This window comes from Alligator sinensis, unplaced genomic scaffold, assembly GCF_000455745.1.
Source record: "Alligator sinensis unplaced genomic scaffold, ASM45574v1 scaffold908_1, whole genome shotgun sequence".
Lineage (NCBI taxonomy): Eukaryota > Metazoa > Chordata > Crocodylia > Alligatoridae > Alligator > Alligator sinensis.
The window spans coordinates 483,976-501,727 of NW_005842775.1; the positions used below are offsets into that span (position 1 = coordinate 483,976).

Below are 17,752 nucleotides of genomic sequence, written 5' to 3' on the forward strand. Positions count from 1 at the left end.
CTGAGACCTATGAGACTGTGCAGGGTGCAAGTGCTTACAACACTGGGCTCTTAATTCTCTAGTACATGGGGTCTTTAAGGTGCAGTTGCCATGACAAAATCCATTTTTAAACATCAGTTTTGCAAAGATATATATTTTACTTATATTATCTTAACTTTCCCACTGACTAGAGTGGGTCATACTTCATATCTACACTTACCAGATACTTCAAAACATGTGACAGGGTTAAGAACAGACTGTACTGAGATTGCTCTGGCATGTCACAGCACACTTAAAGCTTTGCATATAGATTTCATACTCGTTTACATATATATGGATTTCAAAATAGAAGAGACTTGTTTCTGAGTTTGTGTCAAGCAGGAAAAAGAGACTTTAAAAGAACATTAGAAGATTCTTCCTAAAGAATAATGGCACTATATGGTATTGAGGACAGACTTATTTTCAACAAATCAAAACAAAAAAACAAAACCAAAACAAACTGAAACCAAAGCCTGTAAGTTTTAAAGGCAGTTAAATGAGGCACTGAAGGAGTTAAAATATGACACACATCTGGAAATAAAGACAGATCACTATGTTTGTAAGGACCATGGATCTGGAACAGGTACCCAGCTCATATCAACAGTGTAAAATTAATATACTTGGCCAGACTGTGGCTGAGGATATAAAGAAAGAAGTTTCAAAGGCTCTTTCTCCTTTCCAGTCCTTATAACAATGCAAATGTGGGGTAGAGAAACAAGGTACCGTGCAATTGTAGAACACCTGTGTTTCTGAACAGCCCCAAAATATGAATGCAACTGTACGCCCAATTTTTTCTTGTAATGATCTGTTTACATGCACAAAATGGGTAATTGCAAATACAAGTGACTAGACAGATATGTAACCACTCATTTGTGTACAAAATTACCTGATTTACATGGTGAGAAACTGCATGGACAATTTTGTATATTCAATTGTGTACAGCATTTAGAAAAATCAAGCAAATGATGTCCTGTCAAGGTTAATTATACACTTTTCTTTCTACATGTTGTCACTTTCTCTTGATGCTCTGTCGTGAATAGGCTGTATATACAAACCACTATGGTGGCAAAGAAAAAGCACAGCTAGTGTTGTTGCAGTTCACTCAGATCCTCTAATGTTTTTTTCTAGGGCTTTGAAAGAAACCAATCAACCAGTTACAGAAAAAAACTGAGTGAACATTGAAGAAGCCTACTTCTGACATGAACAAACCAACGATCCATTTCCAAAAAGCTCCCAAACCCAAGCATTTGGTTATTAAAACAACATTATCCAGACTAACAAACTGCAGCTATGCGTACTTCACTGATGTGCTCTCTACTTTTTCCCTTTCTTTTATTTGACTATGGGTTTGTCTTTTAGATCACAACTGGTCTTCTGAGCAAAGACTATCTTTTATGTGAGAAAAGAACTTAGCATGTTGTAGGGAGCAAAGTAATCTATGCCAATAATTTTTCTTAAAATCTTTAATATCTCCATAAATTATCAGTGCTACTTCTATTCTCAGTTCTGGGCTCTTGGCACTGTTCTGAATATTTTTTGCTGGAACTTCAACTGGTATGCTGATGTTCATAAGGACCACAGATCTAGAACAGATACCCGATTCATATCAACAATATAAAATTTAACCCATGAAGGGTTTTCTTTTTCTTCTCCTCTCCTCTTTTTCTTCATTTGCTTTTGTAAAATACACATGCTACAGTCAGACACCAAACATTCCCAAAAAACAAGTCCTTGTGACAGGGTGCCATCTACATTCCCCAATAAGGGCTTTCTAAAAAGAAAAGAAATATTGTTTTTACTGTCCTTGATTTAAACAGAAATGGAAAGAGAGATAGTTCATGATGGTTACATTTTGTCCTTGAAAAAGCTGAATCAATGGAAGAATGGATCACAACATTTAAACACTTTTCAAAAGACAATTTGACAGATAAATGGGAGCTCTGAGCTTACTTTCCCTATTCATGTTGGGAAGGCCATATGATGAATATATATTATTTTTGTTGTAACTTTGCTCAATTATTTAAGTATAAAATGTAAATTAACTAGAAACATTAATATAACTGATCCTTCCCCCATATGTACAGAAATGCAGGATGCTATCAAAATTGAGGAATATAAAAAAGTAAGCAAAATGGACTATTCTATGATTTATTCTCTCCTTAATTGGTCCCTTATTACTTATCACTTTCTCTCTCCTACTTTGTCTGCCTCAGTCTATTCATTCACATATGATATTTTTTTTAATGTCTCCTTTGTGGATTTAAATAGTCTATTTCCCTCTTATTTCAATAAAGAACAGCATGGACACAAATGAAGCCTGGGCAACACAATACCAAAACTGTTCTGAATGCATGTGGTTCCCGCATCACATGTAAAACTAGGAAACCCACAACCATTTGTTTCACAGCTTCCAAAAGTCTGGCACAGATGAATACATACATGCCCAGGAATAAACTCATGATTTTTAGGAAAAAAAGGTATGACAGACATTCAAGCCTCAGCCTCTATTCATAATGGGATCCTTGACTACAGAGATACTTAACATTATGGTCAAAAAGAGGGAGTGCTTGAGAGCTGTCCAGAACAAGGAAGCTGCTTTCCTGAACTGGGGCCTTGTGATTAATTTTGCATTTTCAAAGCAAACTTGGCCCCAAAATATGCCTTTTTTCTTTTTTAAGCTACAGAAAGCACAGAATATTTACAATGCATGGAATTTCCAAAATGGGCCACACACCTGTAAGGTTCAAAAAGTCAGCTGTTGGTGTGGTTAAGCAGTTATATTGCTATTCTGAACCTGGTGAACATCATCATGATAGCACAGATGGCAAAGATCTTCCTACTCTAGACCCAAATACTATATTTTCTTGTGCAAAGTCCCTGTGCTTTCAGAGCCTGGTTTGGCACTGGTATAAAATTAAAACACTTTAAGGCTGCTCCACTTAACAGTTAGCTACAACAGATCTCAAGTGAGTGTTATGTGGTAAAAAAGCAATATTGCTTAGCATCTAACCTTCCTCACCATGTCCCTGTATATCTTCCTATACTATGAAAATATGAAAGAGAAAACAGAATGAAGGGTTAATAATTGGTAGGGAGAACCAGTTCATATTATTTCACAAAACAATACCTAACTCAAGAAAATTACAACTGCTTCCCCAATGGCTTTCTTAGCCTGCCACACTTCTTGGAGTTAATCAGGCCAGGACTCACTGCTGGTAAACTACACAGTGCATCCAGGGCAGTTTTTAAATGTCCTCCATTTCCTACTATTTTCTCTTTATATTTCAATTTTTCCTGATGCAGTGCTTTTACAGGTACTGCAGAAACTAAAGCTGCCATTCTGAGCTCTTCATATTATTCTTGCAGTTACATTTTTGCTCAGAGGTGGTTCCTGTGGTGTCCATGAAAAGAAAACTGGAGATTTATGTTTTGCTGTGCAGCTACATCTAGATCAGCCATTCCTAAGCTAAAGGGTCATGACACCAAGCAGGATCACAGTACCTATGAGTGGGGCTGTGAGTCTCAGAGCCTGTAATTCCCTTAAACCCACAATTAACCAGTGTGCCTTAAGAGGTGGCAGAAATATTCTGCTCTTTAGCTGCTCCATGATAACTGTGCCTGTACCCACAATTGCCCCAAGTTAAGTGAAAGCTAAACCAGAAAAATTTAGCTCAGTTTCATTTAGGAGTAACTGCCTTGATTTAGCTGTCACCATGGGGTTAGAGTGGAAGACTGACCATTAGTGCAGAGCTGCTGAGGGTCAATGAAGTCCTGCTCCCTCTTAAGTGCAGGCACATGAATGGTTACCTCTGTCCTGGTAAGTTCTGGTTCCCTTTTAATTAGTGGGTTGGGACTTATAATGTCTCAGGTGCTCTGCAGTAGTTGTTCCTTTGCCTGCTCTCACCCTGTGGTGTGAGCTAGATGAAGGCAGCTTGCCACTATATAAAAAGGGGTTAAGTTTCTCTGGTTTAGTTTCTGTTTGCATGCAGGGTGGAAGATTTACTGTGTCAGGTGAGGTGCATTAATTGTGTGTGTGTTGGCTTCTATCCTGCAATAAGTCAGTAGTGTAATGGGAGCGGAGGGCATTGGGGAAGGGGCATGGCTGGAGCACAAAGGTAGCCTCTGCTACAGTGTACCTCCACCTTGCAACACCCCTGCAGTAAGTGAAAGCTAAACCTGGGTAACTTACTCCTGTTTCATCAGGAGTAAGCTTCCTTGCCTTGGCTGTCATTGTAGGGTCAGAGCAGGCATTAGAGGCAGTTACTGTGAAGCAGCTGAATCATGGTAAATCCACCCCCGCTTTAATTGTGAGAACATGAACAGTGGTGACAGCACGTATGCAATTATCTAAGTGCAGCTAACACCAGAAAAGTTTGGGACCAGTTGATCACAACCCTGTTGTTTCTGCTCTTTGGGAGATCATTTGTGAATCAGACCTTCGGAGCAGTGGACCACTCCTGGAGGGGTGGAACTGTATATACCTCAGCATGAAACGGCAAGCCCCACTTGGAACAACATTGGCTCAGGTATATCTTTGTTTCCCTGTGAATCTGGGTGGGTTCAGAATTTGGCCATCAGACAAAATGTAATTTATCACATATCTGAAACAGTATCAAACTAAAAGCAGCAGGCACTCACACAGCCTCACATGGCAAAAATGGAGGATTTTCACAAGCTTTCAGTATTAGCTCACACTAATCCAAAGGGGGCATCAAAGAATCACATGAGGCAGAAGCACAACACACTTGCTCCATATGCACTAAGACAGAAAACAAACATAATGTCACTCACTGCCTTAGTGCCTCACTGGGCAAATGAAGGCTCTCTCTCTCGCTGTCTCAAACGCATAATGATGCATGTCCTGCACTGGACTCAGGCAGCTACACTAGGTCTATTTCAGGGCGCATTGTACATGGAGTGGGTGGGATATGTTTTATGAATTTACAGAACTCTGCCAGTTCACATGAAAAGCACTCCCATTTTTCTAGTATATATAAGGAAAAGAGGTTTCAAAAGGTCTTATCCCTGGCCCAAGTCTTCTGCCACTGAAGTTGAAGGTGATGATAAATGCTCTGTGTGGGTAATACAAGACAGAGGGGACATTTTGTCAGATGAGGAGGAACATATTATCCTTGGAGCCTGGAGGTGAAGGCTTTCTAGTGCAGCAGTCCTTTGACAACACTCGTATGGTCCTGGAGTCAATGAATGTTTGCTCAGGAAATTCAGGTCACTGGAAAGGAGATGGAGGTATAGATTTTGGCCAGGCCACATCTTTATTTTGTCAATGTACACCCACCTCACACATTAGATATTTAACAGAATCCAGGGAAGGCTTACAGGGCTTTCATGACATAACCAGTATCCCAAAGTTGGCCTCTCAGACTACCCTGCTAGGACTCCATCCAATTCTGATTCCAAGGGGCATCTAAATCTGTGAAGGCTTCAGGCCTCTTCTTACAGGCACAATGTCCATCAGCTAAAACTGTAGCTGACTGAGAGCTCGCATGTTCAGCCTTTAGTCATACTGGGCACTGGCCTCAAATTATGACAATAAATCTAAGGCTTCTGAATTCTAGTATTCTTTACCTCACCTCCTCCCTCTTTTCTGGGTGCAATGCATCCCAATTCTTGGCTGACCCTGAAATCATATACAATCCAATGTGGTAGAGGGGAGGAAGGCATTTTTTTTTAATCAAGCTCTGTCTTGTCAACACCTACCTTCTGGGGAAAATGTTTCGCCTAGTCTGATGAAATGTTCCCTTCATCTTACAATGTGCAATGTCCCAGACAAAGCATTTCTGGCAGAAGACTTGGGCTAATGATAAGAGCTTTTGAAACCTCTTTTCCATACAAAATGGGAGTGCTTTTCATGTGAACTGGCAGAACTCTATTAATTTCAAAAATATTTTTTTCCACTGGTATTTGTCTTGGTGTCTTTTGAGAAAAATCCCCTGACAAAAAAATATTGCCAAATTGAACTCATTGCTTTGCAAGGAGGACAGGTGGAAAGTTTCTGATAAAACAGTGAATGTTATTATGATTTGGTAAAAGGAAAAAAGTGCCTAACCAAAATAAGACAAAAGACCAAAAATATTAAGAAGGAAATTTCATAAACAGGTGTCATTTATTTTTGTTGAGGTAATGACCTTTTTCAGGGTTGTCCAAATTCAGAGTGGCCAGGGGCCATGTGTCTCACTGCTTGTAGGCCTTAGGTTGCACACTGTGTGGGTCACATGCCACAGGGGCCGCACACCACACGGGGTAAAGGCAGAAGGACTGAATCTTAAGTAGAGAATTATGAATGGCGGATATCTAAGGACACTGCCTGTATGTATATTATCCAATTGCCGAAGTGTTACTAATCCTACACATCTGAATAATATATCCAAATGATGAAATGTCCCTTATGATAAGGTTCCTAGGTTACAATCCTCTTTCCTCCCACAACTGAAAAAGTGCATTAAGAATAACCTTTCTAAGCTTTGCTTTGAGACTTAGCTGTTGCTTAAGGGAAATAAAATGCCCTCTAAGGGTTGTGGTGGCTGTTTAAATACTTTGTGTACCAGTATAATGAACCTCTGTAGGAAAGCAAAGTAACAACAGTGAAAAATGCAAACCAAGGAAGCAATATTTATTTGTGCATTGCATTACTCTTAATATTAGGCAAAGATGAACTAGAAGTCATACTTACAGGTACATCAACATATTTTGCAGCCGCTTTCACCTTTAGGAAATGTAGAAGTAAGAAACAGTGTAAATGGGAACCACTGGGATTATGTGTAGTTTTAGAATCAATAGTTGGTCAAAATTTCTTATACTTACAGTGAATGAAAGGATTGATGAGAAGAAAGTGCCTTCATCATACCTTGATAATTTAGACAGCACACTTTCTAATACTGAAACAAACTAAAAACAAAACAGAATAAACAAAAAACAGTATAAACATATATATAGATGAATAATGTCAAAAATAGCTTTTCTGAGTGGGAAATGAATCCTTCCTCTTGTGGCTTGCATTGTGTAACAGAGCACAGGAGTCTGTGCAAACCTGATCTCTTTACTTCCTAAAGAGCTAAATTATAGGAAATGTTTCTTTTCTCTTGTTCAGTAGAGACAAAACTGACAGAAGTCACTGCCTACAACTGCTGCAGACAACTGAGAAATAGAAAGCCAAACTAAATCAAAATGCAAAAACCCTCCAGAAAATGGCAAGCTATCTCATGCCACCTCCAGAATGTGCGGTTTAAATAATGTTTGTGTCCACTATACACTTATATAGTGATACACACATTTTTATAAATTAAAATGTCATAATGTATCAAAAAGTTTGCACATGTATACTTGTTTACAGACTGTCACTAATACATCCACTGGAAAACCTTTTTTACAATATCATAGTGATGGAAAATGAGGATGGACTGCAGTTACTGAATTCACCCTGATATTAGAAATGGTTCTAATGTTTAAAATGGAGATGAAATTACTAACACTGATATCACTGGTTTGTGAGTTAATCCCACGGACTATGTTGGCACAGCTCTAAGGAAAGTTACTGAACTGCTTCTGAAGAGCCTGCTAGGAATCAGAAAACATCAGGCCCTAGCTCTTTGGTCTACATGCCCTTTGATCTGCTTTGGGAGCAGACATAAATGTGCTTGATTCTCTGAGTGGTATCATTCCTGACTCAGGATGATGTAAAGGTAGGGTGGAGCTAGCTTTGCCAGCTACTACTGAGTTTTGGCACTAAGCACAGTTCTTGCAGATGCACAAATAGGATCAAAGAATTACAGAAAAGTACGGTTGGAAGGCACCTCTAGAGTCCAGCTAGATCCTTAACCTTTTGTAAAACTCACCAACCCCACTCTTCCAACTCAATTAAAAATAAGGAAACCAAAAACCCCTCTAACACCTCCGCTTATAATATTTAGTTTGTATGGCATTTAGGAGATCACATGCAATTTAAAAAAGCTGCCGATTACTGCCCATTTACATACTGCTCACAGGTGAACTTCCTCATGACATACATAAAGAATGTTTAAAAAGTAACTGTTTGCTGCCTATGCACTCCTTCCCAGAATCAAGAAGCAGCATTTTATGAGTGTGAGGACAGGACAAAATTCCATCTGGCATGCTGTTAATGGGCACTGTAACAGTGTCACAACAGTGTCACCTTCCCTTCTCCCCAAGAGGAGCTGAGATCATCACGTTACAATAAACCCTGCTCCTAACAGTTCAAGGAGCAAGACTGTGTGTAGAACTATACTCCTCACTTATCTATCAACCTCATCTAATCTAATCCTTCACATTTATAATGATTTATTATCATGATAGTATCCAAGAGCTGTACACAGATTTAAAAAAAATGAACAGGGAGCTTCCTGAAGGGATAGTAGTTGGTGCTTTGCTCTGCTCTGGGTATAATAATCAAGGTTCCTACCTTAGATGGGATGCTTTGCCATTATATGCTATACAGCAATCATTGCTCAGACACCACAACCTTCATCTAACAATATTTATCTTATTCAAAAGAATTATTTCTGCAAAACATTAGTCAGTATTACTCTGGAAAGGCCTGCTGCAGTACTGAATGGTTTCAGAAATGGTACTGTGATAATGGTTTCAACATTTTGAATAATATGAGAACATAAAAAAGAAAAAAAATCCCTAGCAAATCTAGTTAAATACAAAGCTTGTGATGGAGCTAGCTAGTGTATCTTTAGCTGTTTCCTGTGATGTCTCTATATAGTCCTGAGGGACTATGTAAGTACTTCTGGGTATACGCTACATTTTCAGATCTTCTCATTTTGTCACAGTAAGACAAGTATTATGTTGCTTCATTATTTTGTCTTGTTCAAGTGACTGGTTTAATATTTTGAAACAGGAAATAATATTTGTTAAGTTAGCAGTGAGTACACAAAATGTCACTGAAATAAAGAGTATGAGTATCCTTTCAATTTCCATATAGAATTGCTATGATTAAAAGCAAATAACGAAAGCTTTATTCTCCTGGAAAGGAACAGTAAGAAAAAGAAAAAAGTTATAATAAATTGCAAGAGCACAAAAACAGTGTAATAATACAATATTCTCTTTGAATGCCATAAATAAAAATATATTGATACTATAAAACATAACTTTTGATTCTTGCTGACCGAGAACAAGAGTGAAACACCAACTTTATTTTGCACTTCAAGCTAGTCCTTGCAGTGGGAAAAAAAACAAGCACTGCTCATATAAGCTATTAATATTCCAGTCTGAAAAGATTGACTATTTACTTGAAAGCTTAACCAATCACAAAAACAATTGGCTCTCCCCTTTCCTAGTTTAGATTCCTGTACTAGTATCAGTGATTACTGATTAAGAACTAACTTCGTTTTGATCATGTACTGTTTTCAGAAATTTCCTTGCATATGCCCATTACAAATATGACTATCTTTATCCACATAGCCTCAAATATTACATGCATTTTAATTAAAGAAGCTTACATTTAGTAGCATTTTTTATTTCACTTACATATATACACAGAAATTTAGATATATTAGTCTAAGTGAGGATTAGCTTCATGTAATGCTTCAAATTTGTACATCTTAGTCATTTGTCACTAATATGTGCACAAAAGATGTATATGTATTTTTTGTGACTTCATATAGTTAAAAGTCTGGACAAGTTTTGCTTGAACGTCTATGAAAAATTCTCCTTTGGCATGAGCCCAAGTATGGGGAATATTAGTAAAAACAGAATTTGTGAAAAATCTGTGAACAATGAATAAAAGGCATAGTGGAAACTTGAATATAACCTTAAATATAGCATTCTTCATTGGCGCCTTCATTAATTCATGTATCCAGTAAATATAAACATTTTCTCTTACTTCTGAAATGCAGATATTTCTGGGGTTGAACACATTACATGTTTAATAGTACACTGAGACTGTACTTGAAAGGAGAAAATTATAGTTTAAAAGCTATGTACTTATATAGCACTGTTTGTTGTTTACTATTTTTAAAACTATGTATTTTTATTTTTCTATGCATCTGTGATTCCAACTGGATAAAGACATACTAATACCAATTCATTTTGCTTCACTTAATAAACATCCTCTTAGTATTTACAGTATGACAAAATCATTTAAAAATATATTTAAAAATAGCCAATTCCAAGAGGTAACTGCTCCCTGAATATTTTAAAAATCAAAATAGTTCATAAAGTAAAAATAGATATTCAGATTTTTTGTGCTGCCTCTCTCTAAATACTGTTGTAATTACTGATGTAAATAATGTTTTAAAAATGGAAAGTTTTCTTGATACTCAAAAAATAAGTATGAAAATCACATAATTAATAAAGGTGGTGTTTGTGCTACTGGCTGCCAAAAATTCATAGGATGTAGTAACGTACAAAGGAGAAAAATATCCGATTAGCAAATACCATAAAAATGGGTACCCTGCCGATTAAATTCTGTAAAATTCATGTTAACTTCGGCAAGTATTCTTTACAAGCCTTTTTTCAATTGTATCACAAAAAAATACAAAAGGAATTGCATTCTATTTAACAATATAAATATATTCAATGTAAACATTAGTCTAATTTAGCAGCTGCCAGCTGAAAATCCATAATCTGAAATGCATTTATAATGTTACTATAATTCAAAATCTATGCATGTTTACCTTTGAAACAAGAAGTGAAATAATTTCTTTAACAGTTTCCTCAATCAAGTCATCTATTTTGGAATGGTATTGTTTCTGTATTTTAAAAGACAAAGAGAGCATTAGAATGTATGTGAACACACCACTTTTGTCATAAGTCATAAATGGTACAAAGCTGCTAACCCTGACAGATCAGATTTACTTAAAATTATCATTTTGAACATCAGAAGAACAAAACCTTGAAAATGATCCACCCAATCAACACTTTCTTACATTCTGTGTTGAAAATTTTCCCATGTACACTGTTGAGTTAAGCAGCTAATGGGGTTACTATTTAGATGAATTGAGTTCTTATTCTTATTCAGGCGAAGGAATGTGAAGGATACTTTTTGTCTTCTCCTATATAATTAAGGTGGCCATGTATTTTTTTTCTAAAGGGTTGGTTTAGCAGGAGAAGCAAAAAGACTAGAAAAAGATTTAATTAATACAGCATTTCATGTCTGACAACTCTCATTCATAAGTTATTTTAAATGTCCCTTAGAAATAAAATGAGCTCCCAATTGTTCATCCTAAAAGGGTCTTTTTGTCAGCACAGTGAGCTGCAGTTTATACAAATCTTACAATATGCTCAAGCAAGGGCAAAATTAAAATTTCATCAACAAAGCTGAATAGATGGTAACAAATTAATAGGCCGTAAAAGGCATAATAAACCAGTCCTCATTCTCTGTAGCCTTTTCCCCCTGTTTTTTCCTTGAAAAAGATGCCTCTAAATAAGTGCTGTTTAAAATAAATCTGAAAGACTTTTTCGCTTTCTTTAGAAGATACTACAGAGATCCATCCTGAAATTAACAGAAGCGAGGGCTCCTATTCTGCGAAGGCACATCAATTTAAACAGCAATTCTTCCTTTAGAAACATTTATCTGACAGCAAAGATTGTCCCCAATAGCCACTTCACAGAAAATGTGACTTGTAAAGACTAACCCTATCTTCATAGTTCAAGGCTACTTAGAACAGCTAACAACATAATGCTCGGAGTAAAAGTACTGAGGTCAATATAAACATTAGCCTAACTTAGCAGCTGCCAGCTCAATAGTTGGTTCCAAGTTGTAAGTTTTTGAAGGCTATTTTATTTCTCTCTCAAAGTTGCAATGTAAATCAAAACATGAAGTCAGATTAGTACAACATATTTAGGAGATTATTTTCTAAGCAGTAAATACCTACTGTAGTTACATTTAAACCGAGAGCATACAGCTATGTAAATGTATATATGTGTATTTAATTAATCAGCAGACCAAATATTATTATTATTACACTTTCTCTCATTTTAAAGATAGTCTTTCCTTTAAAAGCAAGCAAACAACCTGCAATTGAATATACATTGAATATACGTCAATGCACGTATTACTCTTTTTGAAGAATGAAGGAACATGGCAAAACTATGCAGAAAAAATTGTGGCTGAACACCACAGATTTCTAGTCCTTACCACACACACAAGGGGGTTTATATTAATGTTTTTAACAATTTTTTTTTGGCATTTGAGCATCAACGATCAATCAATATCACTGACTTTGTTGTTTAGGCCACCTCCAGACTGCAGTGCATCCTGGCTACCCAGCAGAACTATTTAAGATTTAAGGTAATAACAAGTGACCTCCCATAAAATTTCCTAAGCTTCACCTCTGCAGCTAACAATTGCAGAGTTCAAAAAATAATGTAAACAAACTCCACTTCTAGCTCTCCAAACCATAGATTTCCACTTTCTTCTATTTCCAATTTGTGTCACACTGGGCCATCAAGGGGCACTCAGCATGGTGGAAGATGGCTGGGTAGTCCTAAAAGTATGGCTGCATGAAGGATGTTGGGAGTGTTTCAGTCCTTGGTTATGGTGCAACTTTGATTGTTGAATGCTTTCATGAACAATCTGTGAGGCCATGTATACTTTTAACCTTTGTTTTTAAGGTTTTTTCCCTAATAAAAATTAATCTAAAAATCTTTTCCTGTTCCCTCCTCTTCTTCCTGGCAAATACACACATATGAATGAGTTGGAAGTGGGATTTTAATTCACTGGCTGAAGTGACTCTCTTATATGAATTTGTGTTGGAAGAAGAGATGAACCAACTGAAAACATTAAGCCTAGAACAGACATTACACATAAACCAGTTTAAGTGATCAGAAACTGGTTTAAACCTGTAGCAGAACATAAGTTCAGTGCACATAAATAAGTTTCAAAATGGCTGAAATTGGTTTAAGATAAACCTGGTAGAATGTAGTATCAGACTTAACTGATTTGGGTCAGACCAGCTTATGCAATGTCTGTCCCAGACCCCTTCCTGTTTAAGTTAAACCACAGTCCCCCAGCATCCCAGATGCTTTGCAGTCCTGGGCTGGGCTGGGCTGTGCTCTCTGTTCCAGAGAGCAGGGCTGGCCCCGCCTCTCTCCTCCCTTGCCAGAGCTCTAGCGGAGACTGCAGGCACAGCAGAGTCTGCCTAGCTTCCTCCTGCCCTAATCCCCCTCACTGCTCAAGCAGGGATCCTCCCTTCCCTCCCACCTCCAACAGCATGGACCCAAAACCCACGGACCTTAGGCATGGGATGTGCTAGCTAATGCTCAGAGGTGTCTGTGTGTGTGTGTGTGTGTGTGTGTGTGTGTGTCTTCAATTTTACTGGGACAGGACAAAGGCAGACAGGACAAAAGCAGGCAGAACAGTGTCCACTTAGGGCCTTTTGGAGTTAATCAACAACTCAGCTGGTAATGTCCCTCTGTTCCTTCTTTGGAAAAAGCTGTTTACAAAGAGCTTGAACTAATGAGAGGCTTTTGTTTTATTGATAGGCTGGTAAACGCTGTGTTATCAGCACTCTGCTGGCTCCAACACCTGTCAGGTTTGCAGACAGTATGAAGAAGCAGGGAGAGGGAGACTGAAAAGCTCAGTATCATCAACAGATGCATGCACTGCACACCCCCCTTTGCCTCAGAGTGCTAGCTCGTGGTTGGGGTCTGGCAACACTTCCACCCCTTGAGCAGTGAGCAGGGAAAAGCCTGGGACAGTGTAGGCAGGGTGGAGCTCTGCTGGGGCCTGGCCACACCCTCCTCAGCTCAGCACTGTGAAAGGAAAGGGAGGGCTGCTCTAGCACCCCCAGCTTCTAGCCTGTGCCACTGCAGGCATATGCCTGCATTTTCTCAGTCCAGAGGGAATGTCTGCGCAGTTGCAAACTGGTTCAGCCTGGCTAGGTTAGACTAACCTGCAAAGATTGAATCAATTCAGGCTCAGGCTTTTTGAATGTCTGTCCCCAGCCTAAAAGATTCTGAGACAGGTTTGCCAAAATCATGACATTGGTAAGGCATAAGTGATAAGGTAATAAGTCGATAATTCTGAAATATTCAAGAGATATCTTTCCTCCTTTTAAATTATTTTACCTGTGATTCATTCAACCATCTAGAGGAATGGGATTTCCTCTACTGTTCAAACTAGCCAGGCTACACAGACCAATCAACCATCTTTTTCATACCCACTTTAATTTCTCCTTCTCCCTTGTTGTTCTCTGCACTGTATTAAGCTTATTTGTCTTTTTTGAGAACTCTAGAAGTCCTACAGAATTTAGATTATAATGTTTTAAAATAACATATTTTACATAAATTACTAACAAAACGTATCAAACCTTGACAAAAAAAAAAATCAAATGTTTCATTATAGGAAAAAAAAATCCATTCTGTTCCCAAGCAGCAAATATATGTATCCAGGAACTCAAAAGACTAGTATTCACAGGTTCTCAGTTCAGGATGGTAGTTCAGCATCTAACAGCTGAAGGTAATATCCTCTAAGGATGACCACTCAAACTTGCAGCACCTTCAAAAATGGTAGGTACTGCTAACTTTTTCATTGTAATCCATCTCTTATTAGCATATCAATTGGACAAGCCCATGGCACAATGGGCTGTGAACAGTGCTGAAGGAGTTGATACTGTAGACTCAGACTGTAGATGTGGAAAGATATACAAGATTATATCCACAAAAGTATGTATGTGATCTATCAAAACCTTTCATAAAACCTGATAGCCCATTCTGATGGTCTAATGAGAAAATTTCTATTTAAAAAGAAAATAAGTGTTTTGGCCACATCCAATCCATTCTAAACTTCTCCTGGAATTCTAGGAGATTGCCAAAGCAAGAGACTTTATTCACTGACTAAGAGTTTCTTTGGTGGGAGATTTTTTTGAGATTATTCTGAATAATGCATCCATTTTATAACAAATTGAAAAGGTTGTTCATAATACAGAGCTTGGATGATTCTAGTTTATCTGTCTGACGTAATCACAATGAGAAGAAAACCTAACAATGGCCATGTTTCTGAAGGAGAGAAAGTAAGGGAATTTAGAATCAAATGTAGACTGTACCAGAAGAATTACAGGGTGAAATTTTGATTTCAGGTGAGATTCATTCCTCTGATTATGCTGAGAGTGGAAATTACCTCTCACTCCCAACCCATTCACCCCTATCACCAGCACCCAGCCTCCCAGTGTGTGAGGCAGGGGAAGTGTGTGTGGGGCAGTGGAGAGCACATGCCCCCAGATTTGTACACCTATAGAGGGCACGGGGCTGCCCACCTCTACAGTCCAGTAGGCGGGACTTGGAGCAAATGTATCAATGAGCGAGACTCATTGCTGCCATGCCATCAGAACCCCCATGCCAGCCATGCTGCCCACAGCGTAAGGAATAATGGACAGGCTAGGGGGAGGCTGCACTGCCCTCACCTTCTCCTGCTGCCAGCTGCTCATGCACTATGGCTCTATCCTGCTGCCATGGCCCAGCAGCCACCACCACCGCTCCCCTCAGGCACTCCACTGCTGCTGCTCTACCCCAGAGAAGAGGTGGGGTGGTGGGCAGTGTTGCCTGCCCCCCCCCCCAAGTCCTCTATGCCCACCTCTTCCTCCCTTCACCCCATAGACTTACCTACAGGGAGATGTGGGAGCTGCTGTGCGCATGTGCACATGGTGCCCCCTGCCTGATCACCCTCCTCCTGCTTCCCCCAGCCCCAAGCAGCCCCTTGCAGGCTGGAACTCTGCCAGCCTGCAAGGGGAAACCCATGGTTTCCCACATTATTCTCCTTTAAAGGAGAAACCATTTTAAAAGTTTGTTTGTGACCCTTTCTTATATTCTTGTGACCCACTTTGGGGTTGTGACCTACAGGTTGAGAAATGCTTTTCTAGAGAACTCTGCATTCCCATGACAGCAATGTAAAAAAATTTCTGAAGATGGTCTAGGTAGATCCCTTTACATGTGACGTCCCTGGGAAAGTATGAGGAGAGAGTGTGGTTGTTCATCTTCTGTGTGATAAATCTTCACAGGAATGATCCCTTCCCTCAATGGGGCCTGCCTATTTCCAGTACACTGCTTGAACAATAAGTAGAGGTAGGGCATAAACTTGCAAAGGCAGCCTGAGGTATAGAGTTCTAGGCCTGCTGCTGTTGTGATGGGCTTTATTATGAGGTAGTTTTTTTGCCTCCCCTGATAGGTTATGGAGGTTTCAAAATTGTCTGACCCACTCAGTCCTAAAGAGGAGCAAGAGGATTATCACAACTGTGGTACCAGAGCAAGCAAGTTAGGGTACCTCTGTCAAGCCATAATGGGGTTACTTCCTGTTTGTTTGCTTGCTTTCTGCTGCAGGAGGTGTTGAGGTAAACAGGAGATATTTCTCTAACCAGCCTGATTCATGCTGAGTATGGACAAGACAAATTTGGAAGATGTCTAGTATATTTAAACAACAGAGGAAATCCCAGGTCTAGGTTGCTGAGTTGACAAACACAGCAGCACAGTTTATAATTTGCCCCAAATACTGAAAATTGGCGAAGACAATGCAGCTTATTACAACAAAAGGCACTTACCCACTGACTAGCAAACTGGATCATGTCATATGAAATTAAAAGAAGAAAAATCAGATGGCATGGCAAAGAACAAGAGAACAATGAACACTTAAATCAACATAAAAACGTAATACTTAAAATGCTAACTGAAATAGATGAGCTAATGAAATGAAGAGCATAACTGTCAAGAGAACATGAACAGGCAATCAACAGAAAAGATATAGCTAAATAAAACAAAAGTAAAACTGCCGGTAACAATGGTATGATATATAAATACATTTCTACAAAAAGCAGGAATTTATTTTGGTCAAATTCTGGCATCTTGTTTCTCTTCCCCAGGAAAAACAAACCAAACCAAATTACACAGCAATCACCATCACACATTAATCTTGTAAAGCAGCATTAATTACACTCCATTATTCTGGCTTCCTGAAAACTGCAATTGTCTCCTCTCCAACTGCACCACTTTTTCCTGCCCAGAGCTGTGGTATTTTTTGACCAAGAGAATGTAGGGCGGTAGCCAATTAAAGTTGTATATTAACCTCCCATGTCATGTATGGCACGGAGTACCTCCTTGTCTTGCAATAGCTCTCTATAGCCCTGTCTGTAGAGCATCTCAAAGATGACCTCTAAACTGATTCTGGAAAAGCAAAATTACATTTTATCACTTTTACTTGATTATCATCTCCTGGTTATGATTTATGTGCATATGTACCTATTCCAGTGGGAACCAATAAGATATAAATCTAGTCCAAAGAAAAGAATTGATGTTTTGGCTCAATCACATTATTAAGACGTAGTCCTAATATGGGATATTCGCTAGCTTCAATGTAGGAGAAGTTCTGGGAGGGATTATATCTGATTAGTTCATCATACTTGAAGAAGCAAAATCTTCTCCAGGTTCCCCAGAACACAGAGGAGGTATGGGCTCTGTACTGGCCATTGGAGTGGAGAGATGGGGGGCAGTCTGTACCTTTAGTGATGCTTAGTGAGCACCCACCAAAAATAAAAGCTGCTTAATACATTTCAGATCCCCAAATATATTAATGAAACAAACTTGGTTCTAAACAACGTAGCAGTGATTGTCCACAGTATTAGACACTTCTGATTACCTAATAACAGAATTAAATATCTACAGTTCCACCTACCTCTTGCCCTCCATCCAAAATGCAGAGTTTAGCAGTTTGTTTTTTGGCATCAACTAATACATTAAACATTGTACACAGAGAAGCAGGAAT

At 38.7% G+C, this 17,752-nt stretch overlaps 1 protein-coding gene across 16 annotated transcripts in view; it reads right to left on the minus strand.

Moving 5' to 3' along the window:
• The window catches only part of CADPS2 (calcium dependent secretion activator 2), a 275,391-nt gene that overhangs the window by 31,321 nt on the left and 226,318 nt on the right, over positions 1 to 17,752 (minus strand). For 8 of the 16 annotated variants that reach the window (XM_025216935.1, XM_025216928.1, XM_025216932.1 and 5 more), the window contains 5 exons: positions 17,663 to 17,752; positions 16,536 to 16,550; positions 10,677 to 10,751; positions 6,841 to 6,924; positions 6,710 to 6,742 (listed from right to left, as the gene is read on the minus strand). The exon at positions 17,663 to 17,752 is cut by the window's right edge and continues 70 nt beyond it. In XM_025216935.1, coding sequence (XP_025072720.1) covers positions 6,710 to 6,742; positions 6,841 to 6,924; positions 10,677 to 10,751; positions 16,536 to 16,550; positions 17,663 to 17,752 — 297 coding nt within the window. The remainder of the gene's footprint in view (positions 1 to 6,709; positions 6,743 to 6,840; positions 6,925 to 10,676; positions 10,752 to 16,535; positions 16,551 to 17,662) is intronic. The other 8 variants (XM_025216937.1, XM_025216931.1, XM_025216936.1 and 5 more) reach the window with 1 other exon arrangement.